At 52.3% G+C, this 25453-nt stretch overlaps 1 protein-coding gene across 1 annotated transcript; it reads left to right on the top strand.

Moving 5' to 3' along the window:
* The first annotated feature begins 1601 nt into the window (after positions 1 to 1601).
* Positions 1602 to 25453, top strand: MMP17 (matrix metallopeptidase 17). Its single transcript, XM_082324849.1, has 9 exons — positions 1602 to 1656; positions 3601 to 3727; positions 10804 to 11087; positions 14081 to 14257; positions 14392 to 14491; positions 16684 to 16766; positions 20686 to 20838; positions 23129 to 23386; positions 24642 to 25453. Exons 1-9 carry the CDS (start codon positions 1617 to 1619, stop codon positions 24968 to 24970), a joined length of 1551 nt encoding a protein of 516 aa, XP_082180975.1. The 5' UTR covers positions 1602 to 1616; the 3' UTR covers positions 24971 to 25453.

Raw genomic sequence — 25453 nt, 5'->3', positions numbered from 1 at the left:
GAACAAATAATCCAAAGTTAAGAAACCTGATGTTCTTACAGTGTTTTTTTAAAAAAATCAATTTATGTATATTATTTTAAAATGACAAGGGCCATCAATCACCAGGAGTGACTTTTTGACATTGGCCAAATTTTAGAGGAAGGTTGTTGCAGGGTTTTCCTCTGCTCCCTGTACCCCTCCCTCCCGCGGCAGGAGGGCGATGGCACTGCTGGGAAACTGCTGGGTCTCGCTGGGGCGGCGTTTCGGTTCCTGGAAGCCGAGACTTTGCAGCCGCAGTGCTCATGGTGCCTGGGAACCGGTGGGAAGGGACCAAGCCGAGGTCCCGCGGTGGCCTCCGAGGAAGCGGCTTGGCGTGTTGCGTCTCCATGGTGTTTTTCTCCGGAGGGCTCAGGTTTTTGTCAGCACTGAGGTCATCCACCCCAGGTCTCAGATGACTGCGTGGCTCAGAGGGGGGGTCAGAGACTTCATGGCTGGGTTTGTTTCCAGTCCAAGTCCTGAAGTTGCGAAGGTCCAGGTAAAGCAAGCCACCCTCAAGCCGTCAGGGTGCATCGAGGGGACTTGGACTGCAGGGTTGTCCTTGTCCCTGTGTCCCAGCTTGTCTCCACCAGGTGAAGGGAGCCTCTGCCAAGCTGTTTGCATCCTTAGGGCCTTGTCGTCCCAAAGCTCGGCCACCCTGGCCACTCCTGGACTGGAAAGCAGCAGGAGGTCGCAGTGGGTTGATTAATGTCACAGCAGTTTGATGGCATTGCAGCAGGTTGGCTGAAGGACCCGGGAGAGCGGGCACAGCCCGCTTGTGCCAGCATGGGGACATGGGCAGACTTGCAAAGGGCGCTTGGCCACAGAAGTGTTCCCCACGCCGGCAGGCAGGAGGAAAGGTCCCCTCCTCTCACCCCTCATGGAAAGCTGTGACCTTGCTGTGGTGCCCAGAGGGGACAGCAGAAGGTTTAAAGGACAGCACGTATGGTCAGAGGGGTCCGACCGAGACAGAGTTGGGCAAAACCCGCTGCGCTGCAGCCTCGGCCAGAGGTCAGCGAGGTTCCCCCATTGGACCTGGGGACCCTCCCCAGGACCCCCATGGAAGTGAGGTCCCGATGGAGGTGGCATTGCCTGGCCCTCGTGACAGGCAGGTTTGTTCCCCTCTCCTTGCACTCAGCTCTGCAACAAGTTTCCCCTAAGAGCTGCCAGGGTCCGAGGGGAGAATAAAAGGCGCCTGTGTGACCCTCGGGTTGGGGCTGCGCTGCTGCTGCCACCAAAGATGGCCTGCAGCCGGCTGGAAAAATTAGATGTCACCCTTGGAATGCGTGAAGCTCGCCGGATCCCATTACTGAAGTGATGTGTACAGATCCGTCCTGACACGTCCGTTTGTTAGCAGAGACCACGCAGTTCAATGGGGAAGCCGGGTAAAAACATGTAAATGGGAAAAACATTTCCAAGTGGAACAGACGGGACCTTCGGAGCATCTTTCCCTGCGTCTATATTTCTTTCCTTTCCTTTTCTCATCCCCCCCTCTCCTTGTTTCACAGGACTGGCTGATGAAATTTGGATATCTGCCTCCTCCGGATCCCGTCACAGGACAACTGCAGACGCAGGAGGAGCTCACCAAGGCCATCACTGCCATGCAGAGGTTCGGGGGGCTCGAGGCGACGGGGGTCCTAGGTCAGTGGCTCGTGATCCCCCCTCTCTCCGCTGCAGAGGGAGGCAGGGTCGGCTCCTTGCAGATCCGTGGAGGAGAGGGGACTTGGCACCGAGTTGTGGAGTAGCATCATCTACAGGAAAAGCTCACGCAGGTGTAACGTACAGCCCAGTTTGCAGCTGTAAGAGTAATTACATGGCTCAGGTGCTTTGTTGCCTTGTGCTTTCAAGAACCTGAGGCAAGCAATTATTTCACCAGACCCACACACCCTTGGGGTTCCCGTCGTGCTTAAAATAGCTCTTGGTGTGCTCAAAAAAAAAAGAAGAAAAAAGACAAGGGAAAAAAAGACAGAGAAACTAAGGCTGATAGGTTGTCCTGTTCAAAGCATTAATTGCAGCATCATATTGAGTTGAACAAAAATCCTGATTAAGCCTCCCAATTTGTATAAGTAGATATTCTGGTTTCTTCACCGCTGGGGCGCAGCGAGGGGAGGGAGGAGGATGGTGCGGCCTCACCCCAGCGCTGCTCGCTCCTGCCCACGGCGCGTAGAGCCGCGGGGTGCCTGCAGAGCTGGCGAGGGTCTCCTTGGCTCTCGCCAAGCCGCAGCAGCTCCGGGCACCCCCCAGTTGCCCCCCGGCCAGCTGAGAGCCCATCACCCTCCCCGGCAGCTCCGGCCGCCAGCGGGACAGGGCGATGGGTGGCTTCTGCCTGACGTGGCGGCCACATCTGGCTGGGAGGGAGCAGTCCAAGGCCAGGCTGAAGCGACACAAGTTCCCCAGCGTGGCCGGGGTTGTTCCTCTCAATGTCCTCATTGAGGGAAGGAGAAAGCCAGCATTATCCTGGCCCTCGGAAGGGCGCCTGTCTGCTCTCCTCCCCTCCCTCCCTGATGCGTGGCCGCGACCTCCTGCCGCGTGGCCAGCTTGCTTCCACTGCTTGGGACAGAATTAACGAGAAGCTGCTCATTAGCAGGCCGGTCTCTGTCCACCCTGGCCCCCCGGCCACCCTCCGCCGGTCCCCCGGAGCGCTGCCGCCTGAGCAGCCGCTGGCCGCGTCCCATCGCTGGGACTTTCCGCTCTTAATTGAGCACGTGCAATTATTTCCCTTCCACCTTATCACAAGCTACAGGAGGCCCAGGAGCAAGGATGGCCTTTCGAATGCATTTGCATTTTCATTTTTGGAGGGGGTGTTTGAAACAGGCCCGGGGGGCTGCCCCGGGCAGGTCACGGATGCGGGTTTGCACCTGAAAACAAAGCGTTTCAGTAAAGAGGTAAAGTCAGCACGGAAAACGGGTGAACGAACAACTTGTCTGCCTTTCAGCAGATGAGAATAGGGGCTTTAAGTTTTCATTCAGTTTTAAAAATAAATAAGAAGGAATATGAACGTTTTCCAAATGAGCTCCTAGCAGAACAGAGATATAGTTTATTTACATGCAGACGTCTCTCTGCTTTGCCAGGGGTATAATGGGAAATTCAGCAAGAGAGAATAAGACAGAATAATTAAAAATTTATGTTTTAAAGTATAATCAAAGCCGACCACAGGTGGTTTTCCACACAAGTTTTCGAGATCTCTAAAGTGTCATGCAAGAGGTAACCTGCTGCCTTTTCTCCTGAAATCAATAAAAGTGTCCATCGACGCTAAGAGCAGAGCTAGCGCCTAGCACCCCAGCCGCGGGGGGCCGTCTCCCCTGCCCTCCTGGCAGCCCCAGCTGGTGGCTGCTTTGAAGAAAGGGGCTTTCAGCAGGAATTGCTGCCGGTGGTGGGTGCAGCCGTGGCATGGAGGGGGCTCAGCACCCCATGGGTGTCACCACGGGTGATGCTGGGACCGGTGCCGTGCTCCGACGAGCTCTTGGCATTGCCTTTTGCTCCGCTGCTGCGTCCTCAGCACTTCCCTTCCCGTCTCCCTGTCCCCCCTGGGATTTCTTAGCCCACCGTTCCCATGATTTCTATTATTTTTTTTTCTAACCCTAGATGAAGCCACGCTGGAGCTGATGAAGACCCCTCGCTGCTCTCTGCCCGACCTCGCCACCACGGAGAGCAGGAGGAAGCGATTCGCGCAGGCTGTCACCAAGTGGAGCAAAAGGAACTTGTCCTGGAGGTAGGAATCCATCCTCCCCTATTGAAAAGCTGCAGCGAAGGGCTGATCCCACACAGACCTGGGCTAAACACGGCTTTGTGATGAGTTTCAAGGTGATGTGCTAAAACGTGTCCCTCTGTGCTCCTAGGACCCCACAGACTATTTTTTTAAACTCTTCTCCTGCCAATCCCAGCCTTGACTTTCTGGTCTCACTTGGCCAAGGGCTGGGAACGGTGTGGATTTGGTCGGCGGATTAGCTGGGAGCTTTTTGCTGCAGTGCAGCGGTTAGAGCATCGTTTCTCTTGAATTCTTTGGGACTTTGCGCTTTCTCAAGCAGCTGCCACAGACTTGGCTCAGCACAGATCGGGCTGCTTCTCTTGCCCCACCTGAGCCCAAGGGTTGGAAGCGTTTTCTGGGTACTAGAGTCACTTTTTTTCTCCTAGCCCTTGCCACAGGGGAGTATTTTTCCCTTGACGTCGGGGAACAACGCGTGCGGGTCACTCTGAACCTGCAACACGCAGAAGTTCAAGTCCAACTTCCAGATCCCCCAGCAGTCACGCTGCAGGTGAGGGGTGGCAAACAAGCTGATCCCTGTCCCACCGAGACTTGTGCTTTTTGGGACTCATTTTTCCTCCCTCCAAGACTGTGTGCTGCAGCAATTGTTCCTCCAAGAACCGCTGAAGAAAGGTGAGCACCGTGAGATACTCGTACTATCCTGAAAATGCGTGTGGATGCTATGGAGAGATCTCCTTCTTAATAATAATCTTCTCTTTGATCCTGACATAGTCCCTAGAGCCAGTCCACCTCCCACTGCAGTAACAAATCTCGACTTGGCTGTCGCTGTTGACACGTGTTGAAACTGTGGCCTTACCAGGGATTCGGTCCATGTTCCAGCACATCCCCCTGAGACCTTATTTTCAGAAAAGATAAACATAATTCAGCTTCAGTAAGAAACAATTTTGGCTAATGGATGGCTTCTTGTAGTGAAGTGACCCGCGTTATAAAAGCTCAGCCTGTCCCCCTGTTGACCAGCCCCGTCTTGATGGGTAAGAGGAATAAACTTCATATTTCAGAGAGGAAAAGAATCCCCTTGGGTGAAACAATAAAACCTGCCCTGATGTCCTGCGAGCTGCCAGAGCCAGGCTTGTGCACAGCCCTGACCTCGGCAGCTCCTCTGAGCCAAGCTGGGCTGGACAAACCCGAGCTATGTCCCACGGCAGGGCGGGCGCGGTGGCCGGGCGGCGCGGTCGGGAGCCCGGTGCTGCAGGTGCCACCAGGGCTCCGGCCGCGCTGGCCCAGTGTCCGCAGTCCCAGGCTGGAGAGAAATGGGGTCAGGCTGTTCTGGTGGACGCAGCCCGGGGTACCCCCAGCCTCCCACCCCCTCGGAAACTGTGGTGCTGCAGCAAAGATTGCCATAAAAAGGGGCTTAGGTCTGAGACGATTTTATGTGTATGACATAAAAAAATCCATTTCCTGACAAACTCATTTCTGCTTTTTATTCTTTGATCCTTTCCAAGATCTTGGCTTTTGTTCAAGAAAGGGCTGTATTTTATAACTGGAGGCTGTATAAGCCAACAGAAGGCTATAGCGTTATAGAAACTCCAACGTAGTGTTTACATCCAACACTTGAGATTAAAATAGCTTTTTTGAAACTGCCGTGAAAATCCGCCAATAGAGACATAAAGTTTTACACGCTTACCTTTTACACATTGAAGATTTTAAAAAAAGAAAACAAAACCAAATTCTAGTATGCCATGCATTTAAAAATTGAAGAAAAACCTGAACAATTGCAAGGCTGGAATAAACAGGTAAGCAAAGCTGTACGAAAGGATGATCTCCAGATAGGCACCTGCGCTGATGGAGAAGGCAGCGTTTGGCAAACAAAATTTTGTAGGCATGCAGGTTGCGCAGGTTTCTTCTTTTTACCCTTGAGTCCAGCCAGCCTGTGGGACTGGAGGGCTCAGGGAGCAAAACAGTACAGGCTGCAGCCTGCACAGCCGGCGGTGCAGCCGCGGAGCATCCTGGTGCAGCAGCGGACACACGCGGTCTTCGGTGCATGATCTCCAGGGAAAGTTTGCAGGATATTACGACATATTTCTTTTCATGGGATTATTTCTGTGTTGTACATAGGTACCGGGCCCTCGGTGAGGCGGCAGTGGGATAGGTTTGGGATGCAGCTGGCGCAGGGCGCGGCGTGCTGCGGATGCCCTCTGCTGGCGTCGGCGCCGGGAGCTTCCCCTCGCGTTTGCAGCCTGGTTTTTCTTTTGCTAATTTTGCTTTATTTCTTTTGGTTATGCCCCGCAGAAGGGCAGTTCAGAGCTGGCATCTCCGTCTCTTCCCGTGCACCCACCGTCTCCTTGCAGTCATGGGAAATGCAGCGTTAGGGCCGTGCCCCTCTCTGCATGCTTTGAGCTCCCTGGGGCAGGAGGAAGCCGCCAAAGCTCAGCTTTCTACATTTCCCAGGCTTTTTCTTGCTGAAATCTCAGCCCGGTGCTGAAATCTCAGCCCAGTGCTGAACTGAGATGACTTTAGTCATCCATCTTTAGTTAAGGATGAGTCCCTGGTGCCACTTCATCAGAGCTGCAGTATTTGAAACTGTGATGCTCAGGACATGGGGTGCTGGAGCTGGAGCAAACGCAGGTGGCGGGTAGCAGTGGTGTCTGTCAGTCGCTGCCTGCCATTGCTGTGAGCATCCCGAGCCCGCCCGCAGCAGAGGTGTGCCACCGCCTGAGCTGAGATGTGGATTTACTGAGGCACGGAGGGGCAGCAGCCAGGCAGGTAAAGGTGTGCAACCAGGGTAGCCCCCAGTACCACGCTCCCATCCCCACAACGGACCTGATCCTCCCGCTTTCCTGCTCTAATCGGTGGCATCCACCACGGGGACCTCCCAGCCCAAGCCCAGCTGGCCGCAGGCAGCTGTGCCCCCGTTGCCTGGGTGTGACGGATGCCCGAGGCGGGCAGGACTGTCTGCCCCCGGTGCGGAGCTGTTTCAGGGCTGTCATAACGCGCCTATCGCAGGCACGTGGGACCCTCGTAGGAAAAGCCCCGAGCGGCTGGAGCGGAGCGCAGGCAGCTGCCACGTTGGCATCTGCTGCCAGCGCAGGCGGCAGCGCGGGGGCACGATGGCTGGGGCGGGCGGCGAAGCGCAGCGGCCCCGCTCCGGCAGCCCCCTCCGGAGCAGCTGCTCCTCTCGCAGCCCGAGATCTGATTGCACCCATCTCTTCTCCCCGGGACGGATGATTCCCGTGCCAGTGCCCATTGCCAGGCTGCGGGGAGCTGCCTGGTGTTATGTGCATATTAAAGGACAGGAGAAGGATTATCACCCAGAAATGTTCAGTAATTTTTGCAAGTGCTGGGAGAGGTGCAATGGAGGGGCAGACAGCCCCGCTGCTTTCCTCTCGTGGCATTGGGGTGTTGCGGCAGTGTCGGGGTAGCACCGGACCGGGGCTGCCGTGCCACGGCTCGTGCCATGGCTTGTGCTGCGGGTGGCTCAGGGTGGCTGGGAAAGCGCCTTTGCCATGGCGGCAAGCATCCACCCTTTCAACTGTCCCCTCTTCCCCCTGCCAGAAAAAATCAATTTGTGTTTATCAGGCAATCCTTAGCCTGCTGTGTTTGGTAGTTATCAGCATTTATTTTATTTCTCTGTGGTTTCAGGGCTGCAGAAGGTGAAGGAGTGTTTTCATTAACCAGCAATTGATTTCTCATACATCACTAATACTCTTCCACTTTTGTCTTTGGGAGGACAAAACCCCAAAAGGAACCCAGAAATCAAAATAACCATTGGTGCGGGTGCCCCTCAATAGCGAACAGAGGCAGATCAGCCCTCTCTGGCCTCTACTTATTAACCAGCTTGGACCCAAAATCTCTTTTGGATGGGACAAGCAAAGGAGGGGACTTGGGGGATATGTGAAGGACTGGTAGCAGCCGGGTGATCATCAGCTTTCGTGTTTCTTTGTGGGGGGCTCGGGGCCACGTTGGTGGGGTGGCCGGAGGGGCACTGAGCAGCCCCGTCCTCATCACCTTCCCAGTGGCTTGGCAGGGGCTATCTGGAGGAGAGAAGTTTCTCTCCAATTGCTCACATCAGGCTTTTCCCCGCGATTGGAGCTCTGTAAGGGGAGTCTCAGGAGAGATTAACATCCAAAACGAAGGAGCACTCCTCTCCGCTGGGTACCTAAGCACCATTTACTACAAATAATAACAATCAAGGTGGGAGGAAGCTTATTTAGTCCTGTGTGCATCTGCATGGTGCTAGAAATGTGCCTCCTTTTCAGTGGAACTGGGTAACGCAATGCCGACAAACATCCTATCGGCATAATAGGCTTCTCCTAATCTCATTGAAAACAATTAGCAGAGCTCCAGCAATCAAATCAGATGCTGAATTGAAAAACCCTGATGGGATTCTCTTGAAAAATAACGATGGTAATGAGTAAAGGATGGGGGGTTTTTCACTTACACCTGCAGCATGCTAATAAAATGTGGGTCAGCTCAGAGGCACAGGACCCTTTATAAGAAGCAAAATAAGTATTGATAGTGTTTCTGCCTTAATCTAATGTTTCTGGAGTCAGGGGTTGGGATGAATGTTAATAACGTTTGTCTCTTTAGACAGGGCTTTTCATCCACCATCCTTTTACAAGGGAGATCAGATTTATTATCCTCATTCTACAGCTGGAAAGGGAGGGAAAGGAAAGGAAAGCAGCTCACGCGGTTGAACGGGGCTTGAGGAGGGAAGAGCAGATGATGTCCCTGAATCTGAGTCTGTGCCCTAGGCACCAAAATCTTGGAGATAGGTCGTAATTCCTGGACTAAACATGGTGTGGTTTACAGGTATAATGACTTGTTCAGTAGAGATTAAAGCAGTAAAGGGTTTACCTAAGTCCAGAGGAGTGTTGTGGAAGATGAAGATACCTAGTTAAAGAATATCTGGAAACCAGGTGACCTTTTTTTTGTACTGTAGATGTTTACATCCAGCCACAGTCTCTTCTATAAATTAAAAATTGCCTGAAAATTGTCTTTTCTAATCCTATGCTCATACTGTTTGTATCTCCATGCTGTCTTCTTTACAAGTATTTTTTGTTTGAAGTCCTACGGTTACCTGATGCTACATGTATGCTAACTCATTTGGTTTAGTAGTTAAGGTCTTTCTTTGCCCAGACTAGTTAAGGATAGCAAAGGTGTAGATGTGAATGATATTTGCTCATCTGGCTGTGATGTGTTTTGCCTCATTGACCCATCTCATTCCCACCGTCTCTAGGGTGGGGTTCCCAAGCTCTTCAGAGAAACTGTTAGGGAGGTTTCTGCTTGTTCTCATGAGTCCCTTTTTGTTCTGTCCTGGATTTAACCCTCGCTAGTTTTACCCAGGTCAGGAGGTGGTACCCACCTTGGGCTGCGTGTCTCTGCAGGCATGGGATATATGCAAGTATTTGGGAAAGCAAGAGCATCCAACCTCAGTCAGCGAGTTGTTCCTACTCCCCGTCGCTGATCCGCAGTGTCTCCCAGTACCCAAATCACTACTCGTAGGAAGAGCTTGAGTGATGTGACCTCCCTTTCTGACACCTGTAATTACCTCTAGAGGTTTAGTCAGGTCATTACTTCACGTTGGTGCTGGGGAGTGGTGTAAAACTGAGCGATGCTCTCCCAGCTATATTATGCAGGAGGGCAAGCGAGGTGATCATAATTGTTGCTTCAGCCTTTAAAAATCTGTCAAGCCATGAATATTTCATGAACACTTTGGTTGGTGTGCTGGTATACAAGAAATAAAGTATTCATTATCACCAGGGTAGAGCTGGCCAGAAATTTTCCAGTAGAATTGGTTTCTGTCAATAATTACTCAGTCAACAGTACATTTTCCTGGAGTGTGTTTATTTTTGTCAAAATTGTCCATGAAAGATTATCTAAACATACTCTTTTGGAAGCCAAGGTGCCTTGTTGCATCTTTGTCTTTTCACCTCCTCTATTAAATCAACAATATTAGGAATTCTTTTTCAAGGTTTGGTTTTACAGGAAACATTGACTTTTTTTTCATTCCAGCTCAGGCCAAAAGGGAGGTTTGAATCGTGCAGCTGCAGGGGAAACGCCGGCACACGGCTCGTCCCACCTGGCTTCTCTTCCAGGGCGAGGCAGAGCTGGGGACCAAGGGATGCCGTGCTCATACAGAGAAACCATAACAGCCCTGTGATAGGTGAAGTAGTGTCGTAAGCCCCCACTCATTGATGCTTTTTCTACTAAGAAGCAAGGCAAGAGCTTCTCAACTACAGTGCTCCATCAGATAGCCTGTCTCCTGCAGGCAATAGGCTGGAGGCATTTTGAATGTGATTTACATAAAATGCATCTTTTCCTCTTCCTCCTTGTTACGGATTGCAGTCTCGGAGATTGCTGGCAGCATCCTGGTTTCAGGGTATATTTTATACCTCCAGCAGACATGCTGGGAAATATATGGAGGCAGCAAATCCGTACTGGATTTCCATGTGCGTGTAATAAGAATGAGGAATGACCTGCTGTTTGTTGCAGGAAAACGTACGGGCCTGTGTGTGGTGCAAAGGCTTCAGAAGTCAATAATCTTTGCGTATTTGGGTTGCACTTGGAACAAATAAGTGGTGAGAAAATAATTGTTGATAGATCTGAAAGGGAGCTTGAAAAAAGAAATGGGCAAGCTCTGGACAGGCACTCACAGCGTTGGCATTTCCAAGGCTGGGCAAGGGTAGTAGTCCTGGGCATTAACCGCAGTTTGTGCGTGAAGTGTGGCTCTGAGGCTGCCTGCCACCTGGTACAGCAGGATCGGGAGGTACCAGGACACAAATCCTGGTTGTGTTTCACACCCGCGGGGTCTTTCACACTCTGGTGGGGAAGACTGGCTCAGTATTTCCAGAGGACCCAAACTCAGTCTCCGAAATCCTCATAGCTCTGGAACCCATGTGATTCAGAGACTTAAATACACATCTGAAAAGCATGCGGGCGCACTTTGGAGGTGCGCTAAGAGCTCTGGAGGCCTCCCCGAGTCTCTGTGACGCACCAGGCACCTGCAGAGCCCTTCCTGGTGATCCTCAGAGAAGATCTTTTGTGCTATTGTCCTATCCTCTTTTTTGCCCTCTTTATTTCAGAGTTCGCACCTTCCCAAAAGAGTCCCACCTGGGCCACGACACAGTCCGAGCCCTGATGTACTATGCCCTGAAGGTCTGGAGCGACATTACCCCGCTGAATTTCCACGAAGTGGCAGGTAACAACGCCGACATCCAGATAGACTTCTCCAAGGCAGATCACAACGATGGCTATCCCTTTGATGGACCTGGTGGGACAGTGGCACATGCTTTCTTCCCGGGAGACCATCACACAGCAGGAGACACCCACTTTGACGATGATGAGTATTGGACCTTCCGATCATCAGGTATGTCGGGGTGGGAGAGCTGCAGCCAAATGCATGTGCTCCCAGCTTCCCTCTTCTGTGCTGGTGGCTAGAGTGGTTTAGCTTCTGCTACGCCTTCACCCCGGGCTTGCGGGTCCCAACGCCTTCTTCTGGTTCCCCATTCAGCCTTGCTAGTGGAATGACAGCAGCCAGCGTCGAGGACCTCCTATGTTCCTGGAAGCCTCAATGATACCTCCTTTTTTCGCCCCATCGTATCAGCAGTTGCAGAGCTCCCCATTGCCCACCTCCAGTCCCTGTCTCTTCTGGGACCTGGAAGGTCACAGGTTGGGTGTGCGGCTGTTGGAGCTCTCGGATGGGGCCTGTCTTCTCTGACTTTGCCATCTCTTGGGTGGCTTCATTGCCACGTGCCCCAGTTTCCTATTTTTAGAGCATATTTATTAGCTGACCTGCCTGGAAAGGGCTCTGTGGTCTGCAGGGAAAAAGCCCCCTGTGAACGCTAGGTTTTTCCTGCCGTCTCATGTCCATTACCTGACATCAGGATGGTCACAAGTTACAGTTTTTTTTCTTTTATTTCATATCATCTGGCTAGAACAGAGTTTTAATAAGCAGAGGGACTTTCAGAAGCGAGTGTTCCTGAGCTGTGGAAGCCATCTGTGGGGATCAGGTCCCCAGCCTTCGTGTCGGGCGCGTTCTGACGGAGTGTCTCCTCTGCAGTCGCCAGCTGCTAATTTACTTGTCACGCTACCTCTTCTGCCAGCCTCCCAGCGGGCTCCTGCTGCCTCAGCTTAATGATTTCATTTAGACCTACTCGTCTTCTCGGAAACCAGCTCATACCTTCTTTCTCCCCACCCCTCTCCTCCCTTCCCACAGGCTGACCTCCATCTGTCCCTGCTGAGTGTTTGTGGGCAGGAGTATTCACCAGATGTGCTGGAGGAGGTCTGGGGTTAAGGCTAAAGGTCCAGACAGGCTGATTCTTCAGGATTCAACCTGCTCTTTGGTTCCCGACGCTGTGCAACCCCAACCAATGTTTTATGGGGAAGGAAGAAAATAAAGCAGCAGCTCTGCTTTGCCAACATACAGGGCAGAGGCAAGCGCCGAGGTCTGGTAGCTTGCCGTAGCAGATGCGTTATGTGATGAAGTGAGGAGTGGTGCCTGTTTTGGAGCTGGTGGTTGGGAACGCTCATCGTGAAACAGGCTCGTGTGGAGGAGTGGGCTCAGGGCTGGCAGCCCCGCAGGGAGGATCCCTCCAAGCATCACCGAGGGACAAGCGATGAGCTTGACAGCGAGAAAGCTGCCCTCTATTTTGAAGGTCTTGGAGCTATCCAACCTTCATCTTTTATTTATTTTGTTCTTCCTAGTGATTCAAAAAGAACAACTTGGTAGGTGATATAAAAATATCCCCAAGGTTGTCAGTTTGGCATTAAAATGTCAGAAAGCATATGTCTTGTTCTCTCCTAGTGCTGGGGAAAACAGCACAGGTTATAAAAATCCTGGCTGTTTACAGACACTGTAAATAATGTTCACCAAGAAAAAAGCAGAATTCAGCAAAAATATCCCCCCCAACACCCCAAGCCCAGTGGGGAGCACAAAGGACTGTGCAGGATCTGCCCGACGTCTCCTTTGGCCCCGAGCGTGGCTCAGGGAACATGGGGCTCCCCGAGCTCCGCGCCCACCTCGGCTTTCCAGCCTCACTGCCTTTTTATTACAACACTTGCAGTCGTGATCTTTGTAAGAACCATACTTAAAATCATTGCCACCCACTGGTATTGCTCTGCAGGGCATTGCTGTGCAGTGAGGGGCAGCAATTGCATGGGTGCTTTGCCCAGCTGGCCTGGAGCTGGGTGGTGGGAATGCACCGAGCAGGATCAGTCCCGTACGGCTCCTGAGGGGAGCTCTTCCTTTGCTTTGGTGGCAGCAGCGGTGGAAGTTTGGAAGAAGACATTAACCCTGGTTGAGATCTGACCTGAGTGTCTGAGGCTCTGGAGAGGACCCTTCGTTAGAAGGATGGGTCTGTGTGTGGGTGTGGTGTGAGGCACTAGGGGTTGGATTGCAAATAAGGCAATTTTGGGAAAGAGAACAGAGTAGAAAGAGCCCAACTGAGGGAAGAATCTTCAGAGGAGGTATCAATGTTCAGTAAAGTCTCCCTGATGCCCAGTGTGGCATGTGAGGATCAAAATTTCTAAAGGAGCAGACCCCGGAGCTGCAGCCCTGCCAGCACAAGGTGTAGGAGGGGAGAAGACGGGCAAGTCCTCTGGAAAGGAGCTGGACATGGTCACCTGGCCTTTCTGCCATTCCCTGTCAGGGCAGCAGTTAGATGAGCGGGGTTGGTGGCCGATGAGCAGGTGAACAGCTCTGTGTTTGTATGCGTGCAGGAAGGTGCTCGCGGTGGCTCTGGCCAGGGCAGCAGCGTGCAATGCCAGCATTGCGCAGGCAGGGAAAGCCCAGCCAGGCAGCAGAGCACCGTGGGCAGGCGGGCACTGCCGGGCGCTCACCGCTTCCTTGGCACTTGGCTTTGCTCATTATCGCAGGCGTTGACAAGCTTCTGGCTGCAGAAATTTGGTATTCTGGGCATCACAAAGAGTGTGTCTGCAGCTGCTGCAGGCAGACATGAGATACAGGAGACGACTGCTGTGGCCCAGCTCCTGCACTGCCAGTTAGCGGGGGGGACGGATGGTTGTGCCCAGGTCACCATCTCAGATGATTGTCCAGCTCTTTCTCAGGTGCCACCAGTGGTCCGGGAAGAAGCAGGGCGGTCCCCGAGCCTGCGTGGGGCTGAGGACTCACACTGCGAGCTGGTGTCTGGCTTTCTTTCCATTTTCATATGATACACTTCAGGCTCCTGTTTCCAACTGGAGCAAAAATTAGTTTTCAAACTTCACCTATTCCAAAGCTCTCTATCCCAGTTTATCCAATATATACCTATACCTTCTCTTACAGCCCTTACAACCCACCCAAATCCCCAAAATGCAATCAGCATGTAGTGACTTTTATTTCAATTTTGTCTTCATTTCCAGACGCTCACGGGATGGACCTATTTGCTGTAGCCGTCCACGAGTTTGGCCATGCCATTGGCTTGACCCATATCTCTGCCATAGAGTCTATTATGCGACCCTACTACCAAGGTCCAGTGGGGGATCCTCTCAAATATGACCTCCCTTACGAGGACAAAGTCCGAATCTGGCAACTCTACGGTAAGTTTGTGTCCCTCACCCAGCTACGGCCCGTTTCTGCCTTGGCCCATGCTGGAATAGCCATTTTCTGGGGTGAGTGGAGCTTGTGGGGAGGATGGTGTACCCCTCTACTGCTTCTTTGTCTTTCCATATAGGGGTCAGAGAATCTGTGTCCCCCACAGCCAGACCCGAAGTAAGCAAAACTGATGACCATCCTGTCCTGCCAGAGCTGCCAGAGAACCGCTCCACTGTCCCGTAAGTCAAGTTCATTTCTTTCCAGCTGTCACTGGTGTTCCTGCAAAGGACATGTACTAGCGAAGCTCCACTTACGCATCAGTATCTTGCCTGCTCACTCTGGCTTTGGTATTTCCCTCTGGACATCTTGTCTTCTGGAAAACACGCGCACACAGAGTGCCCCTTCTTCCTCACCTCTCCTGACCGTCTCCTGCAGAGGCTGTTGCTTTTGTCAAGCAGTATGTGTGGAGACTGGCCAGCCAGCCCACAACTGAAGTGATTAGGAGCAGTAAAAAATGATAGTCGCTATCTATCACTTAGCTACTTTTTGTCATTCAAGGCATGTCCAGAAATTCTGTATCATCTTGGAATGCTTTGCATTTCCCTAAGACTCAAAATTTTACTCGTGTTAATGGAAAATTGTCCCCATCACCCTTAGGTGAACTCATCCTTGCTGAAATTTTAATCAAACTTCCTCTGCAGTATCCTGAATTGTGCAAGCATAACTTACCTAAACCTTTTCACGGTGAGCAACTCCCTAATGTACCTGTGGGGGTGAATATTGGAACAAGTGGACCGATAGCCTGGCTCCAACGCAGGTTTGCGTTGGCAAAGGACTGCTTACGCTGAGTGTCATCAACCAGTGTGCCCTCATTAAGGGAACTTCTGGATCCAGCTCATTAATAAACGTTGGAGTTACCAAATTGTTTTACTACCAGGGCAGCAGGACAGTTAAGAAGGGACACGGAACAAGAAAGTAGGAGTTCATGGTCACATGCGTTTTTGCCGGATGCCAGGAGCGCCCCAGGTGAGAGCAGCAGAGACGGAGCAGGTCACCTCCTGGTCTGCCCCCATCTGGAGTGTGACCTTGAGGAAGGTCATCTCTCTGCGCCTCAATGTACCATCTGCAAAGAGGGGATAACAGGATTGAAGCATAAAGAGTCGGGTTATTCCTACAGTAATGGGACCAAGAAGAATCTAATCTTGAAAAAATATCCCTGTGCTGCAGTTACTTTTCCCACCTCGGCACCTTCTTCACCCCGCTTTGCCCTGCTTGGTGTGATGCCCACGGTACAGAGGTGCTGAGCACCTGCTCTTGGTGGAGGTGTCCCAGCTGCCAGGGGTTGCAGAAAGGCTATGAGGGCCCTAAGGGACCCTTTGCCTTGAACATGCTGAATGCCATTAGTTATCTTTCTTCCTGTGCGCCTTCTAATGGAGTTTGTCCGCAAGACTCTGTATGGCCATGTTTTGACCTAGAAACATGAGAGCGTTTCTCCCTGCTGCTGTAGGAGAGCATCGTCACACACCGGCAGCAGGAGGAGCAGGACACTTGTTCGTGCCGACCCCTTCTTCTCGCCCCGTGCATGACTGGGAGGGTGGACGGGGTTCACCTCCGCATCTGTTTTGTGCCCGAAGAGGGCTGTGGAGCTGGTGCTGGCAGCCCAGCACAACTCTTCTGTCAGCAAATTAGATTTATGCTTCCCTGTCACCCACAGCAGCTTTTCTGTGCATGTTCCCAGCACCCTCTCCTCATCCTCCATCAATCATCAGTTCTCACATGGGCTTTGTAGCGCTGTGGGTCCTTCATACTCTGTGCCTTTCCCACCTGCCTTGTTAAAAGCAGCTCAGTATCTCAGCTGCAACTTGCCGGGTGGCTTTCACCACATAGCACATGGCATTGTCTCGCACGTGGCATCGTCTCCCTGTGTTCGGTCTCGTCTGCTTTCTGCTTTGCAGCTCCGCCACCTCTCACTGGCATTTCAGAGCTCAGCCTCGGAGCAGCAACGTCCCCAGCCGCTGGAGCGAGATGCTGCTTGGCTTTTATCCACCACGTGTCCTGCTGCCCGGGGGCAGCCGGCCGAGCTGCGCTGTGCCACCGGGCAGCGGGAAGCCAGCTCTGCCCTCACCAGTTACACTAGCTGGTAGATGTAGAGCGTGTCCTCGCTTGACTCCCAGCGATGGCCTCCAGTGGCCCAGGGAGCACGTCTGCCACAAAGCTGTCTTCAGGCTGAGGGTTGCCCAAGCTCCCCTTGGAAATCCCAGTGCACGTGGCTGGGTTTGAGCGTGAGGAACGAGGGATGGACGCAGCCTGTGGTCTTCTGCTGGGGGCTCTGGGGGCAGGGGGGATGCGGTCCATGGGATGGGGGACACCGGGGAGGACATGGCCCCTCGCTGCCCACCTGGGCCGTGTTCACCTGGGCATCTCTCCGCAGGCTCAGGCGGGACGTGCCCAACAGATGCAACACTCACTTTGATGCGGTGGCCCAGATCCGGGGAGAGGCTTTCTTCTTCAAAGGTAAGCTCCCGCTGCCAGCGGTCTTTGCGTGTGTCACACTGTGGTGACGTTGGTGTGACAGTGCAACACTGCAGCAGCAGCGTCGGGCAGGCTGGGGCGGGTGATGAGGATAAGCTGGCTTGGGGTTTGCAGGCTGCAGGGCCCACAGACTCAGGCAGGCATCTCACATGCCACTTTTGGCTCCAATTAAAGGGCATAGACCTTTAATCAGCCTGTTGAGGCTGAAGATGGATGATAAGGAAATTTTAATGTCCATGTGAATCCTGCCTCCGGTGCAGAAGGAAACTGCCTGGCTCATGCCCGTCCCTCTCAGCGCAGCGGAGGTGCCCATGCAGCCGATGGCAGGCTGGGGGTCTGGCACGTGGTTAGGAAGGAGAGGCCCGTGGAGGCAAACCCCCCTGCCCACATCACGGCAGTGCCTGGCCGGTGTGCCACTGGGCAGGTGCGTGTCTACGCGGCTGCCCGCAGCCGGGGTTTAACGCTCCCCTCTGAAGCGGCTGGGCTGGTGACGAGCCAGCGTGTCGCTGTGTACCGTGCTGTGATCCGTTGCACCGCACTGCCCAAGCGAAGAACTAAAACCTGATGTTTGCACTATCAAAGTCGAAATCTGGGTCGAACCAAGGATGAGCAGAGCAACAACAGCTCTCCACTGCTTTTTTCCCGGATGCCTCCAACTTTCCTTTCCTCCCACACTTCACCTTCCCTCGTGCTGCTTGCTGTGCATTGCTCAAAGACAACGTGCACGCAATTGTAGAGCCATCTGGTTCCATGTCAGCAAACACTTGCTGGCAGCGTGGCCCCAGGGTGCCGGCCTGTTGACGAGGATCCCATCGGTGTCTTCTCAGCTGTACAGAGCCCCTCTAGGCTGGACAACATGGGCTTTCTTTTCCGTCTTGCCCACTGGGCACTTCTTTCCATCCCTGGCCACCATTTGGCCACCGCAAAGCCATCCAGCAGGGAGGCAGAAGCATCTCCCCCAGGGATCAGGAGCAGCGGCCGGGCATGTGTAACCCATCTGGGCATCACAGCACGAGTCCCGGGTCGCAGGCAAGAATGGCGAAAGGGCTCCAGAGAATCCGATGTTGTCTGCGCCCTCGGGGGAGCACAATACGGAGGCTGTTCCCCTGCGGTATTTGTTCAGATGCCGGCTCCAAAAAGCCACAGTGAAAAAGGAAAATAAGAGACAAGAACTGGTGTCCAGGATAAATGGCTGTCTGTCTTTCAGAGGGGGGAAAAAAAAGATGAAAACTAAAGAGAAATCCATGTTGGTGTCTATTTTTGGATATATTTATTGTGGGCCAAAATGCAAATGTAAAGAGCACAGTGTCAGTGGGCACCAGCTGCACGGCTGCCTCCGGGGCCCGGCACCTCCCTCGGAGCCCCCATCGCCGCCACCAAACCGTCCTGGGCGCCACGGAGCAGGGACGTCGCCTCTCGGGCAGGATTTTAATGACCTCCAGTGATGAGCTCCCTCCATTGATGGACGTTTTGTTCTGAGCTGCCTGGCTGGTTCCCTAGCCGGAGAGCAGCCTCTCCCACCGCAAAAACACCAGGATCAAAGCTCTCCAGGGCTCCCAGGCTTGTTGTATTGAAGGCAACGGTGGATCCTCCGCACTTCGGAAACGCCACTTGCTTTGATCTTGGTGCCTTGCTACAGACTCCTGGTTTTAAGACAACTTTGGCCTGTGTGTGTTTGCACGGTGTGTGCAGCAGTCTTGCCAGAGGCAGCCAAAGCACGGAGAGCGCGGTACAGAGCTGGGATCAAAATCACCTAGTATTAAAGAAAGCAATTGCCTCAACCCATCATCCATATAAAACGAGACGCTCAGGACAGCAGGACTTTACACTTGGCTTTCATCCTGCTCAGTTTGCCAGCTCAGGGGGTAGTTTTAAATCAAACTTTTAAAACAAACACGGGGTTGGGATTTTTTTTTTTTATTATTTTATTATATTTCTGCAAGCTAATGGCAGCAGTTCCCCCGCGGATCTGGCTTTGGCTGCTGATCGTCCAAGCAACCGCAGCACTTCGGTGAGCAGGCTTGGCCGTGACAAAACACGAGCCCGGGCAGACTGGGGCTGTCGTGTTAAGAATTCCTTGCTACTTAATTGCTCTGTTTTTTTGCTTTTTCCTGATAGATTATCAAAACCCCAACCAAACTAACCAACAGCCCAGGCTATGCCTGACTTTGAGAGTAGATTTAAAGCTTGCTTGCTGCAGTTGCACACCCGCTGAGCCCATCGCTGGCAAAGGGTGGAAATGTCAAAAGCACTGGGGCTTCCCTCCTTGTCTCAGACGAGCCCAGGGTACTCCGAAGCTCAGATACTTATCTGCTAAAGAAGGAATTACGTCGAGCTGTATTTCTTGTTAAAAAAGTGAAAATCTGGCTTTGTCTAGTGCCTTGCTAATTAGAGATGCAGAGATCATCTTTATTTAATTACATGTTTTTCCATCGATGTACAATGGCCACCAAATTTGAATCCTATTTTTTTCTAATGTTCTTAAAAAGAATCTGTAATTATGGCAATTCCTACCACATTTGAATGTATTATTCATTCGTGGGTTTCAGTCAGATAGAGCAAATATGCAAACAGGAGCAGAAGAACAAGAATATGATATAAATCCTTATAATTAGAATAAACCCCCCTCTCTGCAGATGTTTAAGTGTTAGAGTTTCACCTCCTGCATTATTAGGCTAAGATCCAATTTCCATAAAATTTTAAAAGACAGTGCCACAATCTGCCAGCTCTGGAGAAAGGACCGAGTGTCTTGAATACAAATCCGAAGACGCATCTTTGGTTTCTGTTGCTTATCCCCTCTTGGGAATCCATGCAAGAGCAGATGTAAATAACATGCAATAATTTGTAACAGGCAATAACAAATATGAGACAAAGTTGAGAGTTGGCGCTTAGACGTCTTGCTCCGGCTGAGATCTCACTGTGTGAAGCTCTCTGGGGAAAATGCAGCACGAAGCACGCTGCAAAAACTCAGGCTGAGAATCCCTGAGACAGTGCAGAGTTGGGTTCTGAGTTGCCCCTAAAATCATTAAGACTCCTCGGGAAATCCCATGCAAGGCTCTTTCGGCATGAGAAAGTTTGGCATCCTTCCCACAGAGGACAAACCTGTTGCCTTTTCCATTACCCGAAATGTTCCAGAAACACCCCAAGCCAAATGCTTTTCTAGCTGGGGCAGTGTTGCTGCAGGTGCTGGAAGGGTGTCTGCTTACACCACTGGTACGTTTGGCCCCTGGGAGCACCGCAGGACCGAGGTCCCCTGCTTATCCTATGCCAAGATGGTACCAAACTCCGTAATTGTGCCTCCTTCTCCCCCTCAGCCCCTTCCAGTTTTATTAATACAGTTTCCTCCTCCTCTATTTTCTTACTCCCTTTCTTCATAAAAAAAACCCTCTGATATTGCCGTGTTTCATCGTAACATCATACGCATTTCTAAATATGAAAGCAGCTGGGCACCCTGTGCGCGGGAAGCTGCGGGTGCTCTGGGAGAGGAGAAACAGGGATGTTTCTTCGGAGGCTCTCGCTAAAGGCTGCTGGTACCCGGTGTAGCTTCAGGCGCTGCCTGGTCCCGCCAGCTCCCAGGAGGTCCCGTGCAGAGCAGCGAGGGAGGAGATGAAAGGCTCCTCTCGCCTGCTCCGACTCAGCCGTGCAGCTTCACGCCGTGGCCAGGAGTATAACGACTCCGGTGCGATGTCCAGGGGATTATTTTGATCCTGAAAAGGGGATTTCTTCTAATGGCTGCCAGGAATAGAAAGCGCTAGCAGCTGCTGCTGGAAAGCAGGACATCTGTAACTCATAGCTCCCATCTCACGCGCTTTGCTTTCTGCTGCTGCCGTGTACCCAGCGCTCGTCTCCCGGCGAAGGTGGGTTGCAGTGTGGTTCAGTAATGTCCAGTCTGTTCCTCCAGGGAAGTACTTCTGGAGACTGACTCGCAATAAGCACTTGGTCTCCCTCCAGCCGGCTCAGATCCACCGCTTCTGGCGGGGCTTGCCGCTCAACCTGGACAGCCTGGACGCGGTCTACGAGAGAACCAGCGACCACAAGATCGTCTTCTTCAAAGGTGAGAGCAAACGCAGTGCTGGAGGCAGCACGCGTGCGTCCCCGGTGTAGGTCCCGGTGCCAAGGTACCTTGGCAGAGTTTTGGCCTCTCCTGCAGGCAGGAGACACCAGCGTCAGCTGTTGAGCATCTCCCAGGGCAGGTCTGAGATCTGCTGTCCATGAGCGAGGCCAGGAGAAACCAGCTTGTAGGGAGGGCAGGCAAAAAGTAGCAGTCGTGTTCCCCAGAAAATGAAGGGAATGGCATTGAAGAAAAACTTCAGCCAAACCTAACTGAAATTTTTGCTTTTCAAGAACGAAATAAAAGCGGGGACCACCCACGCACACACTTTACAGGTTTTGAGCTCCTTCTTCAGCCTTTTCTCTTTTTACTATTTGTTGCTGAGAAGTGAAGAAGCTGCAGAGGGGACAAAAATGAAAACCTGAAGATCTTGGTTTTGCCAATTACATTTCTGTTACTATTTTTTTTTCTTAAAGTGTTATAATCCTCTCTTTTTTTTTTTTTAAAAACATCTCGCAAGTTTCTTTCAGAAGAACTGGAGGAAAGAGATTCCTACACAAATGTCCAAGTCCCCTGCGAACCGTCCATCCACGCTGGTTAGACGTTACCCATGTGCCGAATGTCGCCCAAGCCCCCAGCAGGCACCAGCTCTTTCTGAAAGGTCGTGCGCTTGAAGAGCTAAATACATCCCAGCCCTCCGTGCTCCCCGGCTTTTTGTCTCCCGACCGTTCTGCTCCGAGCGTGGTGCAATTATCGGTTTCAGAAGTGCTGAACCAAGCACTTCTGAAAGCAATAATTTGGTTTCAGTTCCTCCAGCGTTTCCAAGCGCAGCCGAAGCCGTTCCAGGCTGCCCGTGCGCTCAGCACCGCAGAGCCCTGCCAAGCCCTGCGTCTCCCCAAGGAACGACACGCAAAAGGCTGCCTCGGGCAGCCCGCCCCGCTCTGCCTTTCCGTCAATCCAGAGGGAATGGGGCCAGCTGGAGCGCGGCAGCCCTCACGCCTGGCACCAGACCCTCCCAGCCAGGTCTGCGGACCACAGCGGCACTCGCTCGCTTCCTTCCCTTTTTCCCTTCCCTCCCCGCTGGGGACGGACAGACCTCCGGCAGCTCGGCTCCAGGGGCTCCTCCTGGCTGCTGGCTAAATTTGGCTTGTAAGGCCGAAATTACAGCTCTGCTACAGCTGGGGTCTTGCCCCTGCAAGGCACAGCGCTCCGTGGCCACGCGTGATGTGCGTGTTAGTCCTGCCTAGCTCCTAAGATTAAACTCGAGATTTTCTTTCCAGCTATAAAATCCTGTGTCGCTCTCTCCCTCCAGCGCTGTTTCATTGATCCCTGGACAGAAACCAAAGCGCACAAATTACCCCAGCCTCTAAGGTCCTGCTGCTGATACATGGGCATGTGTTTAAGTGCCTCTTCAGATTTTCTAGAAAACTGAGGGAGGAAAAAGCCTGATCTTTAAAATAGGTTGTGTGATGCCCAAAAGGACACTGCAGGTTCACAGAGACATTGCACAAACAGAAAGACTGCCCAGGTGGTTAGAGTATCACATGGGAATTGAGGGATCTGGGTTGGTTTACTTGTTCTGATTCCTCGTCTGACTGTGGGCCAGTTATGTTGTGCTTCGTTTTAATCTGAAAACAAACCCCATATTGACATTTCTGTCCTGCCCAGGGTAGGGCCAGAGCGGGGTGGGGGTGGTGGCTGTGTAGAGAGCACTTGAAGAGCAGCGAGCTGCTCAGATGGGACTTGTCCAGCCCCTGTCCATCTTCCTTACATCCCTTAAAATTCACAGGTCCTTCAGCCCAGCTGGCTCTAAAAAGCGTGGCAATTTCTCTTCCAAAGTAGGACTACGCTTTGGTTCTCAGGAGTCGAAGAGCAGGCAGATAGTGCTCAATATGCCCACAACAGCTGAACGTAACTTTCTATTTCTTGCAGTTAGATATCGGGCAGAAATCAAAGGGACAGAAAACCAAATGCCACCACTAGATACATAAAAGCGACAACTGTGCTAACGCTGTCGGCGTGTTCGTGTCCCGGGACCGTCACGCCTGCAGCAGTTCAGGAGGGAAACAGGGCTATGCTCCGCGGAGAGCCCGACACAAAAAAAGCAACTCCCCTGAGATCGAGGTTCCCCGCTGGGCTGCTGCCTTCCCGTCCCCATCCTTCAGTGCCAAGAGCTCAGTCCTGAGGATTGTCAGGGCAACGGATAATGAAACATCAGCTCGCCTGCGGGGGAATGCTGGTTTCGGCTCCGAAACAAATGTGATTTTGCTCTGTGCTTCTTTCCTTTCCGCAGGAGACAGGTACTGGGTCTTCAAAGACAATAACGTGGAGGAAGGATACCCACGGCCGATCTCGGACTTCGGTCTGCCACCGGGAGGAATCGACGCTGCTTTCTCCTGGGCCCACAATGACAAGACTTATTTCTTTAAGGACAATCTCTACTGGCGTTACGATGACCACGAACGGAGGATGGATCCCGGGTACCCTTCAGAGACCATCCTGTGGAAGGGAATACCAAGCCCTTTAGATGATGCCATGAGGTGGTCAGATGGTGAGTCCATATGCCAGTTCAAAAAACACAAGAAAAAAATCAGTGCTTCATTTGCAGTTGAGCTGTAGCCCCTTCTACCGGGCCTGCTGACATGAACTGCTCAGCCCCAGATGGGATGACGCTTTCTGGTGTCTGAAAGCTGAAGAGGGAGGTGGGCTTCCAGCCAGAGCTCCCCGCGCTGCTCGCTAAAAGAGGTTGTAATTTCAAGCAGGCAACAAAAATATCCTGGGGGCCTAATAATTTGATTTTATTAAAAGAACACAGTTGATGTTGTTTTGCAGTGATTTTTATTCTAATATGTGCTGGCTTGCTCTTCACTGAATTTGTTGTCATTGGATTTTTAGCTAGATATACAAGGATGCAGACAGAAAATATTTTTAAAGGAGATGTTTCCCCAGAGTTATGACTTATTTTCCGGGGATGAGATTTCTCAGTGGTTTCTTCTCCCTGAAAAAACCACAAAAATTTTGTCACAGGAGATGTTTAAAACCAGCCATTCGCTCACAGCAAAGTGGCACTTCCAGGTTTTATTTACCGGCAACCTAAGAGTGTAATAGCAACCCATAAACCAGGCAGAGGGGAGGGACATTTCCAGAGGCTTTTCAAACTGAATCCCTGGAGCTGTTGAGAGTGACCGGCCATCCATGCGGGTAGGAGTCCTCTGTGAGCGTGGGACCTGCTTAGAGAATTCACAGCCTCCCAGTTCAGAGTGGAAAAAGTGCACCCGAGAGCAGAAGGTTCCCAGGGCCCTGCCAGGCTCAGGTTATTTATCTGAGCCCAGGGACAGCAACACGCACCCCAGGTTATTAACAGGTAGGTGAGGTCTTCTTCAGCCTTACCATGCCCTGTCACAAGACTGTCCACTGACGGCCACCGAGAGATGCATATGGTGTGTCCAGCTGTGCATTTTCTAGGGCACACCCTTGGTACCAGGGGGATGCATCTGCTTTAGGACCCACCATAGAAGCAGCGATGTCTCGCCACCCGTCTCCCATCTGTCTGGTGGCTCCTGCCTGGTGCGAGAGATCTCAGCCGGGTGTAGCATCATCTTTTAGAGCATCCCACCAGCAGCCGCTGTGCTCCTGCAGCGAGAGAGGGTACTGGCAACAAGAAGTGGTATCGCATCTGCCCCCGCTCCCCGGGGCTCAGCTGGGGTGGGGGTGCTCCTCTGCTGCTCTAAGTGCTCCTGTGCCCTTGCCACTGGGAGAGCGCCCATCGCCACTCATCTTGCTTTTGGGTTTTGGTCTCTTTGCAGGTGCAAGTTACTTCTTCAGGGGCAAGGAGTACTGGAAAGTGCTGGACAGTGACCTGGAGGCCCAGCCTGGTTATCCCCAGTCCATCGCTAGAGACTGGCTGGTGTGCAGCGACATGCAGTCCGATGCCCCAGAAGCAGCCGGGAGCAGCAGGACTGGGGCACGCTCCAAACCAGGGCAGCATGACGAGAGCCGCTCAGAAAACGGCTACGAGGTCTGCTCCTGCACCTCGGCCTCCCCGTCCCTCCGGGCTTGCCCCGTGCTCAGACTGTCAGCCAGCCTCGTGCTGACGAGCGTGTGGACAGCAGCACTGATGTGCGCAGCCCTATGACATTTCATCCCACAGACGAGACAACGCCGTGGTGCTCCAGGGAGGGGAGGTGGATACGATCCCGTGATGCTAACTGTTGCAAGCAGAAAAACATTCCTAGGAACATGCCGGTGAAGGGTTTGAATTCTCCATGAGAAACGAACAGTGCTTTTTGGTTTTTTCTTTTTAATTTTAGTTTAAAGGTCTAATAACAGATTTTGAGTTCCGCACCTCCTTATTTCCCCATCCGGTTAAAGATGAGAGCAGCCTAACGTTGAATTTAGAAATGTTCCATAGAGATGTATTGCTTTGGGTGTTTTAACACGGCAGATGAGGGAGGGGAGAGCTGAAGGGGAAGAGATGCTGCTGAGACAGATGGCAACGCCATGGAGGACAGGCAGCAAGGCCACGGGCGAGAGGCGGTAGTTATGTGCTGACACGATGTACGCATCCTATTGGATGTACTAGGTAGAAAGAAAGTTTGACTCCACTAAGATTAACTGT

The sequence above is a fragment of the Platalea leucorodia genome, assembly GCF_965183815.1.
Source record: "Platalea leucorodia genome assembly, chromosome: 12".
In the NCBI taxonomy this organism is placed as follows: domain Eukaryota; kingdom Metazoa; phylum Chordata; class Aves; order Pelecaniformes; family Threskiornithidae; genus Platalea; species Platalea leucorodia.
This window is presented reverse-complemented; position numbering and strand designations above follow the sequence as displayed.